A 20,375-nucleotide genomic window follows, 5' to 3' on the forward strand; every position below is an offset into this window, starting at 1 on the left:
GAACGAGTGGTCAAAAGTGTAACACTAATCCCTCGTCTGAAAAAAAAAAATCCAAAATGCCATAGTCTCCCTTGTAGGACATTTACTTTTTGCTTAAACGGAGGACGATCTCTCATGTACGGTATTTTGGGGTTTTCTTTTTTTTTGAACTTTTTTTCTAGACGGAGGACAGTCTCCCGTCTAACGATGTTTCTCTTTTCCTATATATATAGTGGGTTCACTCGTTCATTTGAATGAGCCCTCCTCCATATGAAAAAGTTAGTTTTCATTTGGAGACAACTCATACCCTAGTTCTAACTAAATACTCCCTCCGTTTCCAAAAGACAGTCCGTTTTGACTTTGTCAAAATATTAAGGAGACCGTAGTAGTTTACATGCATACCTTTAGTTACTTGCCTAATTTATTTGGATAAAAATGTTAGTAATAAAACTACCAAAAATTGTTATGTGATTGTAAATAGAAAATAAAAAAAAAACTGAAAAGAATGAAGGATATATTTGTTTCCTTAATTATACAAATCTCATTAATATTTTAGATTGGGCCATTAAGAAAGAATTTATGAATATAAAACTTTAAGGGTATATTAGAGAGCTTATTGGAAAAATATGACTATAAACAGAAACTGGACACAATTTTGAAACAAACCAAAATAGAATAGAGGACGGTCTTTCAGAAACAGAGGGAGTACTAGAGAGAAATAGAAACACTCCATAAGTGTATGATAGTTTAAATTAACTGTCTCTTTAAGAACTTTTGATTTCTAGTTTGATACAATTCCTCTTGATAATTAACTGTACAAGAGGTTCAGTAGGTTGGTTCTATATTCCTTTTGTTTCACCGTTGCAAAACATGATGCCGTCTTCTCCCAACAAAAGAAGTGTTCTCCTTATATTAATTTCCTGGACCTGGGTAATGCTGATGTGTTTTCTAAGAGCATCTCCAATAGTTAGGTTCTACTGACACTACAAAACAGAAGGCCTTTTGGGACGGCCAAAAAACGTCCTAAGAGGACAAAAAAACGTCCCAAAAGGTATTAGGGACGGTTTATGTACCGTTCCCTGTTCCACCGTCACTAATACTATTTGGCCATGTTTTTTTTTGGGACGGACATATTTTAGTCTTGATTTAAATATTTTATGACTATTAGGGACGGTCAGGCCATCACCGTCCCAAATATCCTTCTTTAGGGACGGGTTTTTCAAAACTGGCCGTACCTAGAAGCCTTCTTTTTTGTAGTGTGACTAGGAGGGATTAAATACTAAATATTAAGGTGTTAAGAAAGTTTTAACCACACCCTAACTAATCTTATTTCATAAATTTTATTTTAAAAAATTAATTTTTAATACAGAATCATGTTAAATGATTTTTTTTTGTTTTAATATTTATTTACATTTAAAATACATGGTATAAACTTGATTATTGGAGATAGTTTTAAAACAAGGAGTCTTATTTGGAATTAGGTATGAAAATCTTAATAAATGGATGTCTAACAACGACATCCACGTAGGATTTTTTTGACCTACTACTGAGGGAGTGATTCTACACTCACTATGATTTTGTACCGCGAAATATCCTGAGAGGAAAATCAATGGACTAGCACAGCCCTCTCAATATTTAGATCATTAATAGGTAGAAGTGGGGCCCTTTTTTATCTCACGCCGTATGTTTTTCGGGAGAGAACTTCGGTCGATTTATCTTTATTGCTATTGGAGATGCTTTTATGGGTTGCTGCTCACGATAAATTAGTTAAAACTCATAAATTTGTGGAGTGGAGATTTCACCATGTTGATAAATGTGTCTTATGCGGTAATGCTAAAGAAAATATTAAGTACCTATCTTTTTGTTGTTCTTTCTCCAAAAAGAATTTGTTCTGTTGTGTTTCAATCACATGGAATTATTGATATTCGGCCTTCCACAGTTCTTGAACTAATGCGGGTTTGGCACAATCTCTGAATATCTTTTTGACTCAAAAAAGGGCGAAATTTATTAAAAGCCAGTTCTATCACCAAGATGATAACAGGGGGTGGAATTTATTAGAGTCGAGATAATACAACTAATCGGTTCGGATACGAGATTGAGATAATACAACAACGAAGTATGTTTACTTGATAAAAAGGTTCGGACTTAACCAAACACAATGGATTACTTATCAAGTAAATAGAAATTAACGTTTGTGTATTTTACTTCTAATTACAATAAAAACAATTATAATTGCAGAAATAGAAAAGTAAAAGACACAACAAGATTTTGTTAACGAGGAAACCGCAAATGCAGAAAAACCTCGGGACCTTGTCCAGAATTGAATACTCTCAGGATTAAGCCACTATACAAAATCAAACCAACTTCGTATAGTTGAGACCAAGCAACTAAACCTATAGTTCACCTAGTTCCGTTTGTATTCCCACGCCTCCAACTTATGAATAAGTCACGTACTTGGAACAATTCTTTTGGTTCGTATTCCAAACAGTAAAGGAGCAACAAATCTATTTGGTAGCAACTATTTTCAACCAAGTGATGTGAGTTCGACATAGGCTCTTCAGTTTATCTCAATAAACTTCTTCATCAAGTTTATTCTCAACTACCAAAGGTAATTGTTAAGATTTTGCAATCAATACTTTTAATCACAAAGAATTGTATTGATGTCGATCCACACAATTAATCAATCTAATCTACCACAAGGATAAACCGATTATAGTTAGATCCTCTATACCGAAACAAGTATTGTGCACCCCAAAGATTATGAACCCCAAATCAGAAATCTTCAGTATCTTCTTTGTCTTCAAATTTTCTTAGATCTTCAATAAACGCCTGCACACAACAACTTGAATCTCTTGTGATCAATCACGCACAGAACGGAGTCTGTTAACAATGGATTATCACAAGATGTCATTAGATCTATAAACAGTCTAAAGATCCCTGTCGAAACTTCGATCTAGTTTGAGTGAATCTTATATCAGAAGAGAAGATTCTCAAGCATAAATAAACTAGGTGCAATCAAAGTTCAACCACCGTTAGTCAATCAAATCAATCGAAAACACAAGTTAAACCGCAATTATCTAGTTTCCCAACAGCGGTACTAATAGAGCTTCTCAATCCCAAAGAAGACTTTAAACTACGCGGCCGTAAGAGATTTCACCTAATTAGGTTACTCTCCTCTCCGAATAGGCGGCTTCACCAGTAACAACACAACCGAGGAAGTTTACTGTCACGAAGGATTAATTTGCTAGAAATGCAAACTTCAAGTATTTATACACAAGGAAGTTTGGACACCAAGGAATTTCAAAAACCGAAAATATTCTCAAGATATGCAATATATTCCAAATTCGGTTTCCATAATTCCTGGAAATGCTCTGTCCAAAATATTGACTAAAAATCTCTTTGGAAAATCTTCAACTAGTAAATGCACATTACTAATTCTCATTTTCCTAAAATAAAATTAAAAACCTTAAATAAAAGATTCTTAACTTATTTATGTTTCGACCCTGGGATTCTTTTCCTTTAGCTATTAAGTAATAACTTTGAACAATTAAAGATAAGCGTTATTGCACATGTTCAAAGTATGTCGACATCCTTACTCTGTAAGTCCTCTTTCATACTTACAATCTTGAAACCGATGTTCCATACTTCCAAACAAGTTTAGAATTGGTTCATCTGACTTTCAAGAATTATGTGATTAATCAAGAACACTCAATCACCATTCATGGGTTTAACGGTTCTACCAAAACAAGTTTCGGTTCTACCTCCATGTGAGTACTGTGCATAGTCACACTAGGTTTCCAAAATTCAGTTGACTAGGTACTAGGATCGGTTCCCCACATATATATGGTATCTAACTTGAATGTGTTGCACATGTCCATAGGATCGGTTCCCCTTTCTGCTAAAACATGATGCACCTCATACAAGAATCGATTCCCCTTTGTAATGTGTTGCACCCCTTACTAGGATCGGTTCCCCTTTACCCATAGTCTATCTTACACAAAATCACAAACTCGATCATACCATCTCAGGTGATTACTTAAGATCAGTTTCACTAATAAAAGTCAGACCAATACAAAAGTCAGGCCTTTGTGAATAGTTTTACCAAGAACACAAACAAGTCATGAGCGGTTATACTAATCACACATATTGGTTATTCACAAGATATGCAATGAATAACAATACCAATAACGCCTGGTGATTTCCTTTTCGATTCACAAAACAAGTTTATGAATTTACTTCCTTAAAACACATGTAAAACATTGTTTCCAAGGATGAAATCCTCATCTCATACCCGTACATAATCACAATAGCAGTTGAACGATTATGTCGATGTCTTATCTATAAAGTTTAATGGTTAAGCAATAAACCGCGTATTGTATTCCTTAATACTATGTCTATCTAGAGTGTTCATGCTTCGCAGTTTTGTTTTCAATATGCACGACTTGAAAGATACGTCAGGGAATGAAACAATTCAAGTCAAATATCATTAACCTCAAGTGGAAGGATGATGTTGTCGTTGTAGCTTCTTACTTCTTTACTTCTTCAAGTCTTCGCAATACTTGTAATGTCTCATATCCTAATACTTTCAAGCTAACCTATACGAAGTTGACTCTAGTACATAATCAAGCGACTCTTTAAATGAGTTTTGATTCACTAAAATATGACAACCAAACTTGACATACCAACGCTTGGTAAGTTCAACCGAGCTATGCTCTAACAAGCACATCATTCAAACCAATGCCATCAAAAATTGTAGTCCCAACACACCAATTGTAGATGAAAATCACACTGTTTTTTATTTGCTCCAAGTTTTTGTATGTACGTGCTATTAAATAGTCTAGTATTCCTTTCAAGCCACACATCCCACCAAATAACAAATGGTATAATGTCCGAAATTCCTCTCTTGATGCTGCAATTAGTACCTTATTTTAATTTTCTATGTTAAATTTTTTAAAATAAAATGACAAATATATTGAAAAAGAATATGGACACCTTCGCCATTGGAAATAATTACCAAAGAACGCGCAATTGGGGGATATAAGAAAAAGACAAAAACGGGATTTAAATAGTAAATCAAGGTCACCCCCTATCCGGGTAATTTATATAATTCCTAATCTACCCCTTACTAATCATGTTTAGTCTATGCTTTCACTCTTTCGTTAGATAAACGTTTAAGGACAATTGTCCTTTCCCTTAGTGATACCAATCAATATAAAATCAATGCCAATATTACTTGTTTAGTCCATATATTTCTCCCCCTTTTTGTCACAAAATGACAAAGAAACGAAAAAATAAAGGACAAACCGAAAAGAATCTTTCAAATCTCAAAATAGACTTGCAACCTATAGAGTTAAGCACGAGGGTGCCACACACCATTTTTGATAACCAATATCAAAACCGAAACTACAAAGTAATTTGTTTTGATATGTTACCAAGGAAACAATTGCCCGAAGCAATTTTCCCTAATAGTTTAGCAAACCAAAAATCAACTAAGCACCTTAGTTCCTTGGCTAAACCGATTGTACAAATACAATCGCTTGTTCGATAAGACCAAAATAAAGATAACTCTATTTTTCTCATCGGGTTCTAATTATCCATATAACTTAGACCTTTAAATTTTAAACAAGACAAGTACTAGGTTAGTTAACTAGCATTTCTTGTTAAGGCATTCGATTAGACTTGAATAACCGAAACCTCCAATTTGACAAGTCTAACTAAGATCAGAATTAACTTAGTTTCTCTTATCCGGAATCAAATTGGAATAAACAATTCATCCCATAAACCTTTTCTTTCGTTAAGCCATAAATAATTCATACAAACCAAATAAATCAACTTGCATAATTATTCACCTCAACAGGAAGCAATTCAAACAACATAGACATTAAAGCACCGCAATTGCACCGAAATTTTGTAATCCTAAACAATTGATACCACACAATAAAGCAAGATAACAATAGTTTTTCTTAACCGGAAACAATTGATTCACACATATATCCATACACATATAATGGAATAAAACATCAATTGTACCGAAATTTTGTTAACCAAAAGCAATAAATATATGAAATAACATCAGTCTTTTCTTAAACAAGAAAACAATTAACTAACAAGATTGTTACCTCAAATTTCGCATCCTCTTCTCCAATATATTTGCATCTTCTTCCAGGGAGAATTGATATCGAAATATCATTATGTTGTCATCCTTATGCAAAATAAAAGAATAACAACAACCAACCTTTACCAGAGAAAGGTTGAAAACCGGTTTTTAACTATTGCAAGCAAAAGTTGAAAACCCCCGAAACACATATGTTTTTATGCTAAACCAAAACCGATTCAACATATTGTGATTTTTTCACATATTGTTTCTATCAGAACCCCTCATGATCCTTTGATAAAGCCTACCAACATGGGCTAGAACTTAATCCTGCTAAATCAAAAAGTCACCCAAACTATATGGGTTCACAACATTATGAAATCGAATATCAAGGTAATAAAACCGAAATCAAACATCCCATAACATACATAGCAATAATCATAAATCATTCAAGGACATGCTATGTAAATCAAAAACTATCACAAGAAAAATTATAAATCAAATAATTTTATTCATAATAGTTTTATTCATAATAGACCTAATACAATCATTAAAAGAAATCAAAAATTGATGTCTATTTCCAGAACAAGAGATTAAACTTATTCATCCTTGTTATCCTCTGTTTCCATGATTTCATCAAGGTTTTTTTCAAACATTTCAAGATTGGTAGAGTGAAAACTAATCATTTGAAGATCACGAAATTCTCTATAAGATTCCTAGCAAACATCATGATAAATAATTTCCTTTTGGGCAACGAAAGATAATTTCTTCAGAAGTTCATTTCTTCCTATTAGTTCAAGGACTCCTTCACATAGGCTTGTAGCTCTTACTTCCGTAAGAGATGGAACAGATACCAGCACGGATCAGAACAGATTTCGAATTTTCCTTTATTAGAGGAATCCAAAACACTTTCCACTGCCTAAAATAAAATTAAAAACCTTAAATAAAAGATTCTTAACTTATTTATGTTTCCACCCTGTGATTCTCTTCCTTTAGCCATTAAGGAATAATTTTGAACAATTAAAGATAAGCGTTACTTCACATGTTCAAAGTATGCCGACATCCTTACTTTGTTAGTCCTCTTTCATATTTACAATCTTGAAACCGATTTGCCACAGTTCCAAACAAGTTTAGAATTGGTTCATCTGACTTTTAAGAACTATGCGATTGATCAAGAACACTCAATCACAAATTATGGGTTTAAATGGTTCTACTAAAATGAGTTTCGGTTTCTACCTCCATGTGAGTACTGTGCATAGTCACACTAGCTTTCCAAAATTCGGTTGACTAGGTACTAGGATCGGTTCCCCACATATATATGGTATCTAACTTGAATGTGTTGCACATGTCCATAGGATCGGTTCCCTTTTTTGCTAAAACATGTTGCACCTCATACAAGGATCGATTCCCCTTTGTGATGTGTTGCACCTCTTACGAGGATCGGTTCCCTTTTACCCAGAGTCGTTCTTACACAAAATCACAAACTCGATCATACCATCTCAGGTGATTACTTAAGATCTGTTTCACTAATAAAAGTCATACCGTCAGGCCTTTGTGAATAGTTTTACCAAGAACACAAACAAGTCATGAGCGGTTATACTAATCACACATATTGGTTGTTCACAAGATATACAATGAATAACAATACCAATAACGCCTGGCGATTTCTTTTTCGATTCACAAAACAAGTTCATGAATTTACTTCCTTAAAAAACATGTAAAACATTGTTTCCTAGGATGAAATCCTCACCTCATACCCATATGTCGATTATGTCGATGTCTTATCTACAAAGTTTAATGGTTAAACAATAAACCTCGTATTGTATTCCTTAATACTATGTCTATCTAGAGTGTTCATGCTTCGCAGTTTTGTTTTCAATATGCACGACTTGAAAGATACGTTAGGGAATGAAACGGTTCAAGTCAAATATCACTAACTTCAAGTGGAAGGATGATGTTGTCCTTGTAGCTTTTACTTCTTCACTTCTTCAAGTCTTCGGAATACTTGTAATGTCTCATATACTAATACTTTCAACCTAACCTATACGAAGTTGACTCTAGTACATAATCAAACGATTCTTTAAATGAGTTTTGATTCACTAAAATATGACAACCAAACTTGACATACCAACGCTGGGTGGGTTCAGCCGAGCTATGCTCTAACAAGCACACCATTCAAACCAATGCCATCAAAAATTGTAGTCCCAACACACCAATTGTAGATGAAAATCACACTGTTTTTTATTTGCTCCAAATTTCTGTATGTTCGTGCTATTAAATAGTCTAGTATTCCTTTCAAGCCACACATCCCACCAAATAGCAAATGGTATAATGTCCCAAATTCCTCTCTTGATACTGCAATTATTACCTTATTTTAATTTTCTATGTTAAATTTTCTAAAATAAAATGACAAATATAATGAAAAAGAATATGGACACCTTCGCCATTGGAAGTAATTACCAAAGAACGCGCAATTGGAGGATATAAGAAAAAGACAAAAACGAGATTTAAATAGTAAATCAAGGTCACCCCCTATCCAGCTAGTTTATATAATTCCTAATCTACCCCTTACTAATCATGTTTAGTAGTTAATTATAATTAGTTAAGTTAATAGATTTGTTTGATAATGATTAGTATAAATTATTATCATTGAATTTGTTCATGCAACAACATCAAATCAAGATATCCATGATATTGAAAGTTTAGGTGAAGGACCAACCCGGAAAAGTAAACAAGCTGAACGTACCAGTGCTCCAATTACTCATGTATAGATACTAGTACAACCGTTGACACGGTGGGTGGGCCGACCGAAGAATTTGACGAAATGACGCCATTATGTGATTGCAATTTCAGAGATTTTTTTTTATTTTTTAAAGAAACGTTCAAACAAATTTTAATATTAGTAAAACAAAATTGAATTAAGCTGATAAAATAAAATAAAAAATCTTATATTCAGATCTTTAGATTCTCAACACCAACTCTCTCTGAAACTATCACTCGCTAGCTAAAGTAGTTACAACCCTAAACTCAGAAGGCAACATACTCCGAACATAAAAGTGACGAGCAAAAAAAAAAACAAGGCTCAAATAATCCTCAAAACCACTAACTACAATTCTCAAGTGCGAAGAACCTCATTCCCAAACGAAAGGAATCTGCTATTAAAATAAGAAAGGTTCAAGGTATGGAGCGAAGAAAACTAAAATATCTTTTCAACTATTAAAACAAAATTAGCTCAACATAGAAACCAAGGTTCGATAGAACACCTTGAGTACATGAGAAAAGGCCGGCAAAAAATATAAGACATTACTGCACCCCTCATTCCCAACTTGCAGCTGGAGGGATGATGCCGCCGCTGACTCCAAAGATACATCCACTCCTGCCGCAGGAACAACTGTGAATAAAAAACAAACAGAAGTAAGATCCCAGCGTTATCACTATAATACTGATGCCAGTAAAAACCTGAAACCAACTAAGAGAGTGATGAGTATGTACAGAAGACTGTAAAGAAATCCAACCTGTATCAGTCCAATCCCCACCAGCAGCAAGGGCTGGAGCAGGAACTGCATCACCTCCCCGTTGGACGTCGCCAGCCGTCTGATTCTGCATTAGTTTATAGCACAGACAAAGTTGGGAAAAAGATTTATACCACATTCATGAGACTTGATTCTGCCCAGTACACAAAAAAACAGACGTTTGGAAGACGAGAACTGGAACAAGAGAAATAAACGAGGATGAAGCAGAAGAAGAAACTATACCAAGAGCTTGAATCACGTAGAACTTATTATTATCATCTGAGAGATTTTGTTTGGTTCAACATTGCATCATAGATTTCACCTCCCTGTATAAATATGAAGCAAAACAATTTTGAAGCCATAAGTAAATAAGAACCAACCGTAAAAATACCCCATGCACCATATCAAACAATGACTTCCAACAATAAAGAACTGCAACTGGATTACTTACATGCTCCAATACATGGTAGTTTGTCTTATATTGGTCAGGGAGATGCTGATCCAAAATCGCAGCACTTTTCTTGGCGGCTTTAACCAACTTTTCCTCTTTCACCTGACTCACTTCTCCTTTATCTAAAGCCATCACCATATTCATAAATTAAGAAATCCCCAAATTTGATCCAAAAAACACACAACATTGATTTTGAGTCAATTCAATGTAATGCACACACAACATTTTTGAATCAAATTGCAATCCATCTTTCTATACCTAAGCAAACACCGCCGCAATTTCATATCCACAACGAAATCAACAAACATCGAATAAAAAATTGAAACAATACCTTGAAGCAAACACAGGCCCAGGTTATTACATCTCATACATATCCATTGCAGATAGAGATGTTTTTGGAGTACCAAGTAATACAGACACTTCGATGTCACTCATATGACAACCAAACTCATAAGATACAACAGAAAAAATGTACACGGTTTTGGTATCAACTCCCCACTTGTGATGCTACTACCCGTAAGCATTTCAAAAAGAAAAATCACGATATATTATCCAAATTAGAGAGCTAGGCAGGTGTTGTGAATTTCAGGGAAGAAAAAACATGAATTTGCAAGTACCTTGCTTCCAGATATCTTGCTTGTAAGTACATGCAAATCCTTGTTCACAAAGGCCTGGCTCCTCCTTAATTAGGAGGTCCAATTTCCTCTTTATCTATTGACTCCACAGATGCATAGCCATAGGGAATCATAAATACAGAGCAAGTTTGTTATCTTAATCACTATCTTCGTAATGCTTTCACTACATAATTTTAGGAGATTAGGTGTATCGTTGTTTTGAAGTATGGATCATAATAGAGGAAATATTACTACTCTATGTGGCAAATGCATTAATACATGGATTAGAGCATCTCAATAATGAAAGAATAATGTCATTCGGTAACTGCAAGCCACTCTTCTCAGTACTTGCTCAGCCACAAAATAACAGGAGAAGCTTCATATTCCCTGCTTGTAACTCTAATCTACCAAAAAACTAACTAAACTAAAAAATGTAACCTCATTATTGATAAGTAGTAGATAAAATCAATCAAGTTTGATACAAAAACATATTCGTATGGATGTGGAATAAATCTAAAGAAACAATATTAGAAAAAAAATCTAGTACTGAGAAACTAATAATTACTGTTACCACTGCACTTACATTTGTTCAACGCAGTTCACAATCACCAACAGCCATCTGAATCTTTGCTAACACCCAGCATTTCATTTTCTTCAATTCACATCTCAAGAACCTCCATTCATCAATCTCTGTTACTGATTGCTTCTTTTGAACTTTCTTCATCTAATATCACGGCTTCTAGCCATCCTGTGTATACCCATGAACATCAACATCTCCATTCCCTTTCACAACTTCATCCAGCACTTTCAAATCTCAGATTCAAATCAAAACCCCACTACAGGTGCTCGAGCTCAGCAACCCATGATTCAAACTCAAACCCTGAATCCATTTCCATCTCAGATTCGACTTTTCCTTCTCTGAATTAATCATGGCAAACAACCACCGGAGTCATCTTCTACACACCCTAAATTCTACATTAATCTTCAAAAATTCCTCCATCCGAACCTAATCACCCATCTCAGCAACTCAATCAATACCACCTTCTAATTTCTCGATTGGTTCTCAACCCATGGTAACAGTAACACCAATTTCTTCTTAGATTCTCAATCCATGTCCTCCAGATTCAACCATATTAGTTCAACTCCTACGAACCTAAATTCTTCAGAAACAAAACCCTAACTCTTCACTTGAAACAGCAACGACCATTTCCATTCTTCCTGTTGTTAATCGATGGAAGCATTCACATCTTCTACTTCAAATCCTTCTCAATTTCTATCTTCAATCATCTTCCATTAATCTTCTCTGTCTCGATCTCCTCTCTCGGTTTCATGGCTGAAGAAGAAAGAAAAACGAAGAAGGGGAAAAAAAAGGAAAAAAACGAAGAAGGAGGTGGTCGGGATTTGATCCTGCAACCTTTAAGTCACTTTACCTCCGAGTTTACTAAACTGTCCCTCAATAATTAAAACATTTCAACCTCCGTGTCCTTTTTTCTTCCCCTGAATTTTACGTGATTACCCTTCATTATGTTGTATTTACGCTAGTTTTAGTGTGAAATGGAAACATGTAGAGGCATTTTTTGTTTTTCAGCATGGACCATTCTCAATCTTTCTGTGGTAATTGATCACTTAGATTTATAAAAAAGTGGTCATATAAATGTCCTCTCTCACTTCGCTCGGTCGGCCCAATTAATATATTGAAATTTAATTATTTTTTTTTCCATTGAATTCGTCATTGTTACGCCTGAAAAACTCAGTATCAACATGGTAAAAATATGAATACCGTGTCGGCATGGACCAAAACGGCATGGTATTCATACTTTCACCATGCCGATACACAATATCCCCCAATTTTGAAATTGTAAGTACACTGTCAGCACAAAAAGTTCATTATCGAGCATGCCAGTAGTGGTGCCAGCATGATACATTGCTTAAATTGCTATGCCGGCACATGATGCAAATTTCCCAGAAACTTGAGTTTTTTTCACTTGGATATCAGCATTGATAGATTTCTATCGAGCATGCTGGCAATTAATAATTTCAGCATGATATTCATACTAAAAACAGTGTCGGCATAGTAAAACGACATGGTGTTTATACTAAATCTATGTCGGTACGCAAAACCGACATTGTATTCATCATGAATACAATGTCAGTATTAACTGAAACTGAATATTTTCAGTTACAAGTTCTTACCTAAACGAATTTTTAAAAAATAAATCGATGATTAGGTTTCTTTCAAGGAGGCATATTTAAATAATAAATTAATCGCCGATTTTTTTTTTTGAATCAACGAATGAAACCACGTTGAAATCGACGATGGAGAAAATAAAAATCACAAAAAGAAACCGACAAAGAAAGAGAAGAAAAGAGAAGGACAAGAGAAGAAGAGGAGAAGTTAAAATACTGAAGAGTATTTTAACATTTCCATACTCAAAAATCACTCCTTAACAGAAACTATTGGATAGGGATATTAATTCAACACACATTAGATAAGCGCTTAGTATCATAGAGACCCATGCCCAAATCAAATGCGGGCTAATGTAGCTTCTTTTTTCGTGGTTTATTGGTATACCCACAATTAGGAAGGTACCCGCCTTTAACAGGTAAAGTGTTCAACTATCAAAACATAACATGGATTTGGTGAAATGAATATAACATTTAGAACTTGGATCATGCAAGGAAACAACACTGCTTTTACACTTGGAACCAAGCAAACAAGGACAATCAACAGCTTGAATTCCTTGAAGCTTTAACCCCAATAGTTTTCTTGGGGAGGTGAGATTCAAGTGCAATCATAAGAAGACTTCCAGACGGTTATAAAACCTGCAAACTGTGGTGATTTAAATAACCAATATTTCAATTAAGAAACTACCCAGTGATTAGTTACAGCTGAACTTGCTAATCACAGGCTGCAAGGAAAATCAGTTGTGGTTCAAGAAGATATTGTCTAACAGTCACTATTGCAGCTAATCATGAAACACAAGAAATAGGCCTGAAGGTGTTGAACTAATTTAAAGTTGCATACAACAAGTTGGCTGCTAGCGGTGAGATTATCTTTTTTTCTCCCGGCAAAAGTAAGAACTGTATTAAATAGAGCTGCTAGTGGTGAGCAAACAAGAACAGCTCCAAGAGCTTACAACCCGAAAAACAACAGTTATCAAACAGAAGAAAACCCAACGAAGAAGAAGGGAAGCTTCATTCCATATATACATTCTTTCAATTTTTGGATAGTCACCGGTTCCTCATCCCAGCTAGGAACATCTGTCCACAAACCATCCAAAAATAAACATCTGACTGCATAGAATTAGAAGTCAAGCAGAAAAAAACTCAATTTGATTCGAATTCCTAGGGATGATGTACTAGTCAGATTGTTGCTGCAAATGCAAATGCGAATATAACTTTTGACTGCTTTCAGTAGGTAAGCTTGTTGCTAACTGGTTCCTCATGATCGACATCTTCATATCCTCTCAGATGAAGCTAGAAACACAAACAAAGTCGAATTAGATTAAACTCCAAAAGATGGAGACCAATAAAACTCACTAGAAAAGAAGTCACTGTAGATAGTACTCTAAAATAACTTGTATGACCCAATTTAAACTTAGAAACAGACTGCACAAATAAAACTAGTATAACACTTAATTCCACAGGAAGTTGAAAGGAAGACCAAATTCTTCAAAATCAACAACTTTAAGATTTTAATCGTATTCATATATTTACCTCCACTAGTGTGTTTCGAAGCCCTGCAGAGAATTGCTAATGCAAAACTCTGACCAATTGGATCCCACTGAACGCAGCAGGTAGCAACACAACGCATATAGTAACAACTCTTAGTAAGTTTATGGAAAGTGGAAAGGACCAAAACAACTACAAGTATAAGATAAATTATAAGTAGTATTCGTATATGCTTACCACCACTTGTGTAGTTGGAAGCTGTTAGGAAGCACTGGCGCAAGACTCTGATGGTCCGACCCGATGGTAGAAATTTGATCTCATTGATCATACTTTCAACATAATCCAGTTCTCCGTGCATCGCAACAAGTAGCAACACAAAACATGTAGCCACCCATTTGAACTTCAACGCTTTGATGTGAGAACTTGCATTCTTGAGACCTTAATTGCAGCTGAACGTCTCTTGAGCTTTGGTATCTCTGCAAGAAAAAAAATTCATACAAATATATCTGTTAAGAACAAAAGTACAGCCAGTTTTCAGTTCAATGAAGATAATACAGTGTCCTTGTTGACAAACCTGTAACATTTCAATTTCTATTCAAAATCTTTTCAATAGTCTCCAGTGATAAACATATTGTAAAATGTGAGTTTTTAGCGCCATTCATAGGAAAAGCAGGTATTGCTAATCTCCTCAAAGTAATAAATATATGTAGAGATCAAACAATGATGCATCTAAACAGAGCATTGTGATCTCAATTTGAATATGATGAAATCTGACTACAAACATTGGAATTTGCATATGAAGAATATTGAAGCATTCAAATAAAAGTCTCACCTTTGAGAGAGAAAGAGAGAGTGAGAGACCTGTTGGGTAGTAACTGGAATGAGTTGCAGCAAACAATATGAAATGGTTACTGGGATTCTAGCTGCTGGTCTTCTCTTTGAGTAAAATTGATTTCCAGCGAATCAAGAAAAGTGAGTGATGTCTTGAGATCATATGGTATAGACTCCTTCAATTTGTCACAGTTCCATATGGTTAATTCCCGGAGAGAGGTCCATAATCGTAAATCTGGTAGAGATGTTAAAACAGGGCAATTAGCTAATCTCAACGTGTGGAGAGAAATGTTGCCGTTGCTGTTGTTCAGATCATTATCATCACGAAAACCTTGAAACTCAGAGCAACCTGATATCATTAGAGTACAAAGATTCGGAGTATTGTCCTGGAGTAGTACGCCCAGTGGGAAATATATTAGCTCCGGAGATTCATCTTCTATTGTAATGGATGTGAGAGAGGTCAGACAACCTCCTCTACTGGCAGATAAGATTGAGTTTACTGCCTTGCCATTGGCTCTGAGAAAGTACAATGTCTTAAGTGAAGGAAATGACTTCGGTGCACTTCTCAGTAGAGGACAATCCTGCATATATATCATCTCAAGTAACGGGAAGGAATCAACATGGAAATAAGATGGAGGAGCAACCCATTCTTCAAGATTATCCATTTGACTGATATTCAATTCAACTAACGAAGGGAATAATGATGATGATGTAGTTGTAGATTCCTGGGTACTACTTCTACTCTCATCTTCTTCTTGATGCTGGTAATAAAATTCTCTACCCAAACACTTGACTGACTCCATTGTATCGATATCAAGATTCCTAAGACATGGGAGCATACCTAGAGCTGGAAGCTTCTCACACCACTTGAAATTACTTAAATTTAACGACACCAGAAGCAGGAAATCAGAATTTGAACTCATCCATTTCGGAAGCTTGAAACCCGGAATCCAAAAATATGCAGACTTCTCAAATTTGGAGGAGGCTGAAGACCCTCTAAAACCAAATCACAATCTTCACACTCTTCATCATCTTCACCATCTTCACAATCTTCACTATCTTCAAGACCATCTCCACAATCTTCACCATCTTCACTATCTTCATGACCATCTCCACAATCTTCACCATCTTCACTATCTTCATGACCATCTCCACAATCTTCACCATCTTCATAATCTTCATCGGGGCTCCAGTTAAGACATAATTCTCTCAAATTTGTCTTATCCTTCAACTTTGCTCTCTCTGCATCTTCTATTCCTCCTCTCACATTCTCTAAGCATTCTATATGCAGCACCTGAAGGGAGTTGAGCGCTGCTAACTCTTCAATTCCACTATGACCACTAGAACAATTATTCTGAGTACATCCACATACCTGAATATCTGCTTCTTTCCTTGCCATGTATGACCTCAATGTTTCAAGGCAAGTTAGCTTTTCCATACCCCTGGTCATGATTTCATCATCACTATTTCTAAAGTGTCTAAACTGTCTTAATTTCGGCCAATTCTTAATTTCTTCAGGAAGCTCACATCTAATTCCAAAATCCACTATCTCCAAATTACAGAGGTTAGTAATGCAAGATTCAGGTAGTACTTTGATCTCCGAACCTGAAAAATCAAGGCACCTCAATCGTGTCAAAGCTCCTAGTTCTGTAGGTAAGGCATCTAAGTTCCTGCAACCCGCAAAATTCAACGTCCTTAAATTGGTAATGCAAGTGATGGAATCAGGTATTTTTCTAATTGATGAAGATGAAAGGTTAATGTAACTTAGATGTTTGAACAACCCAATATTTTCAGGTAAGGCTTCAAACTGACGGCACTCGCGGAGATCCAATGTCTGCAAATTAGTGAGGTTTACGATAGAATCATCAGGTAGAACTTTGATATCAGATTTTGAGACATCGAGATGCCTCAAATTTTTCAAATGCCCAGTTTCACCAAGAAACCAAGAAACATTCAAGCAACTACGCAGTATCAGTGTCTGCAAATTGTGAGAATGATTTAATGACACATCACGGGATGAATTGAATTCACAATTTGAGAGGTCCAGGAACCTCAAATGTGTAAACATAGAAACCGAGAAGGCGAACTTTGGATCCCAAAGACCGAGCGGATATAATATGCGTAGATGCTTAGCAGAAGGAAAACTACCGATTTCTGGAGAATTATTTGGATGAAGCACCACAACTGTTCGCAAATTCTTTGCCTTAGACAACACTTCAGCTGTCGATGAACTGCCGTCACATATCAGCTGTAAATGACGAACTTGTGAAACATCTTCCTTCTTGCCAATTCCAAATTCGTTACAATCTACAACACTCATCGCAAGATCATGCACAAGATCATGCATCCTGCAAGTGCGAATGACACCAAGTTCATCTTGCCATGTATTCTGAAAGAATGAGTTCCACAACAAAAACTCAAAATAATCATTTCCAATATCTTCAAAGGATCTGCTATTTACCTCAGTGGATGACTGAAGGAATCCCTCCGCCATCCACACACGAATCAATATCTCTCTTTCAATTTCCCAGTCTTTGGGAAATAAACAGCAGTTAGAAAAACAGAGTTTCAAAGGTGAAGCTAAGTTATCATAGCTCAATTTCAAAATTGGTATGACTCTTTTGTTTTCTGGTTGAACCCACAAATTCTTATCATCATTGATTGAAACCCAATAGCTTTCTTCTCTTTTCAAGTATAATAAACTTCCAAGAAAGTTGGCCGCAAGTGGTAAGCCATCGCATTTCTTCGCTACGTCCCGTGCAATATCTATCATATTTTGAGTAAGAACAGATCCACCTGGATATAAATTTTTGTTTTGGATAATAGACCAACAAACATCATCTGTTAATTTTTGTAAATTATGGACCTTACCCCCAATAACAGATGCAACTTTTTGGCTGCGTGTGGTGACTAAAAATCTGCTTCCTTCAACACCATTGACAAGGACTCCCTTTAGTTTTTCCCAATCTGCGGCGTCTTCGTTCCATAGATCATCCAGCACTAACAAGTATTTCTTACCAATCAATTTTTCCTTAACTTGTCTCGCCAGCACGTCAACATTTGATAGATCCCCACATGAACAATCAGTAATGGACTCAATAATTTCTTTTAAGATTCTATAGACATCTAACTTGTCGGATACACAGACCCAGATGCACATCTTTTTATCAAAGTGTGTTTTTATTGACTCGTCTCTGTATACCAACTGCGCTAATGAAGTCTTACCCAGACCCCCCATACCCACAATGGACACGACCGACAGTTTCTCTTGATGTGAAGAATTGTGTGATGATGATGATGATGGTGACACTGAAGTTAAAGTTTTGTTAGTCAGCATGTTTACTATGTCTGATCTTGCATCCTCCATACCTATAAGTACAGAATCATCTACAACAGATGTAGTTAGACGGTTACATTGCACTTTAGTTTGATCGACTCGAGAAGCACCACTGGTAGCATTCAATGTATATCTGACTGAATCATTGTAAATCTCATCTAATTTTTTTTTTATGTCTCGGAGTTTACCAGCCATCTTAAAGTGAAAGACAAGTGGATTGGAGGATTTACTAATAAAGTCGCGTACCTTGTGCTTGAGCTGACTTCCTCTTTCGCAACGACGCATGGTTTCATAACAGAATTCATCCATAACATCATCGGCATCATAAACAACGTCTTTGAGCCTTCTCAACCAAAGTCTGACAGTAGCATCAGTTATTTGTTTCTCCTCAGCATCAGAAATTAAAGCTTGTATTGACTCCAAAGTTCTCCCAATCTTTCTTAGGTCATCTTTAATTCCCCATGCCTGACTAATCTGTTGAGAAATAGCAGGGAGCAATTTTTTCAAGATTTCAGTCACACCATTAACAAGAATCCCTTACAAAGCCATCATAAAACAAATTAAACAGATAGAGAAAGATATACCGAAGATATGAAGATGATGAGACAGTAGAGAGCAGAAGATAATTTTTTTTCTAAGATGGATGGTTCGTTACTTCGTTTAGTATTGTGGATGCCGAATATATGTAACTTTGAAATGAGTCTTCTCCAAATTCTCTACTTTCTTTTAACTACACAATAAAGGATTTGATTCGAACAGTTCATGTTCTGAGATATAATACTTTCTTTCTTATTTACTTTCAATGGACAAGCACTATATATCTTTAGTTAAAAAAAAGTGTATTATTAAAGCAAATGTAAGTTATCAAAGGGAAAAACGGAATTAAAACAGTGATTTTCGTTTGTTGCGAAAAACAAAAAAAAAAAACATGAAGTGCAAATTATGCTGACTAAACCGCATGAAGCATAACCAAAATTACGCACAATTGGCTTGATCCAAGTTATGCGAATTCAAGCATTCTAAGGGCATGTAAATGTTTTTGCGAACTAGCGACATTATTCATCTAGATCTACTAACCGTATATTACAGGGGAGCGATATTCACCGTTCCATTTGTACTGCCATTCAACCTGAAACACAAAGACCCAAAGCAAATTAAAATGATACCAAGCAGTGTGGGAATTAGTTAGGGAGTTCGTGTATTCAAATGAAAATTAAAAGATTCCAAGTACTAAGTAAAGTGCAAAGAATTTTGCTTTAAGCTTTTCTTCTTTTTTCAATGGTGTTATCACTGTTTATGTCTAATCTTTTTCTTTCTTTTGTCTTCATTTTAATCAAATAAAATTTCGACTAAAGCACAAAGAAAACAAGAATGGGACAATAGATTTGATGTTCTTCTCATTGAATGTGAATGCATACCTATTTTCCGCAGGGTCTTAGTTGTACCTATACCACGTCTACTTTCCAACAAAAAGTTGATGAATGGGTCCAGTGGTATTGACTTGATGATGATTTCTGGACCATTTAATCATGAAGATGCTATTAATTAATTCATACTTGATACTATCCAATTACAGAGAGTCTAATGGCATGATATTTTCTGGTGACATTGACAATGCACTAACTGAAATTTTAACTGTTTTAATCTCTGTGAAGCATTTTCTCAAACAGTTACATAGCAGTCTAAGAGTGTGTACTTTGATGGCTAATAGATTAAATAAATACATTGAAATTTAACAGTTAAAATGAAAATTTTTGACTGGATATTACCTCAAACAATCAATAGCTATCAGCTCATCATCCTTCCAAACAGCTATCTCTGTTAAAACTTCGGGAGTTTCAAAGCTTGTGACGAAAGATGAAGAAACAAATCCATTGTATTTTTT

General features: G+C 35.4%; 1 protein-coding gene and 2 long non-coding RNA genes across 9 annotated transcripts; all 3 read right to left on the reverse strand.

The window, feature by feature from the left end:
• Positions 1 to 8,972: 8,972 nt before the first annotated feature.
• LOC113335256 lies at positions 8,973 to 12,014 on the reverse strand. 2 transcript variants are annotated; one of them, XR_003353233.1, is made up of 6 exons: positions 11,234 to 12,014; positions 10,037 to 10,158; positions 9,829 to 9,911; positions 9,589 to 9,673; positions 9,337 to 9,464; positions 9,006 to 9,225 (listed from the first exon to the last, which is right to left on the reverse strand). It is a non-coding gene; the product is annotated as an uncharacterized LOC113335256 (long non-coding RNA). The 2 variants fall into 2 exon arrangements; XR_003353232.1 differs by having other exon boundaries at positions 8,973 to 9,464.
• Positions 12,015 to 13,625: 1,611 nt separating this feature from the next.
• LOC113335271 lies at positions 13,626 to 14,794 on the reverse strand. The gene is made up of 3 exons (XR_003353246.1): positions 14,560 to 14,794; positions 14,368 to 14,434; positions 13,626 to 14,127 (listed from the first exon to the last, which is right to left on the reverse strand). It is a non-coding gene; the product is annotated as an uncharacterized LOC113335271 (long non-coding RNA).
• Positions 14,795 to 15,679: 885 nt separating this feature from the next.
• On the reverse strand, positions 15,680 to 20,375 carry LOC113335270 (disease resistance protein RGA2-like). 6 transcript variants are annotated; one of them, XM_026581382.1, is made up of 6 exons: positions 20,260 to 20,369; positions 19,909 to 20,004; positions 19,568 to 19,619; positions 19,075 to 19,220; positions 18,737 to 18,964; positions 15,680 to 18,522 (listed from the first exon to the last, which is right to left on the reverse strand). In XM_026581382.1, exon 6 carries the CDS (start codon positions 18,518 to 18,520, stop codon positions 16,073 to 16,075), a length of 2,448 nt encoding a protein of 815 aa, XP_026437167.1. In that variant the 5' UTR covers positions 18,521 to 18,522; positions 18,737 to 18,964; positions 19,075 to 19,220; positions 19,568 to 19,619; positions 19,909 to 20,004; positions 20,260 to 20,369; the 3' UTR covers positions 15,680 to 16,072. The 6 variants fall into 6 exon arrangements, with proteins under 6 accessions (XP_026437167.1, XP_026437166.1, XP_026437162.1 ...); XM_026581381.1 differs by having other exon boundaries at positions 15,680 to 17,919; positions 18,025 to 18,964; XM_026581377.1 differs by having other exon boundaries at positions 15,680 to 18,964.

This window comes from Papaver somniferum, unplaced genomic scaffold (assembly GCF_003573695.1).
Source record: "Papaver somniferum cultivar HN1 unplaced genomic scaffold, ASM357369v1 unplaced-scaffold_139, whole genome shotgun sequence".
Lineage (NCBI taxonomy): Eukaryota > Viridiplantae > Streptophyta > Magnoliopsida > Ranunculales > Papaveraceae > Papaver > Papaver somniferum.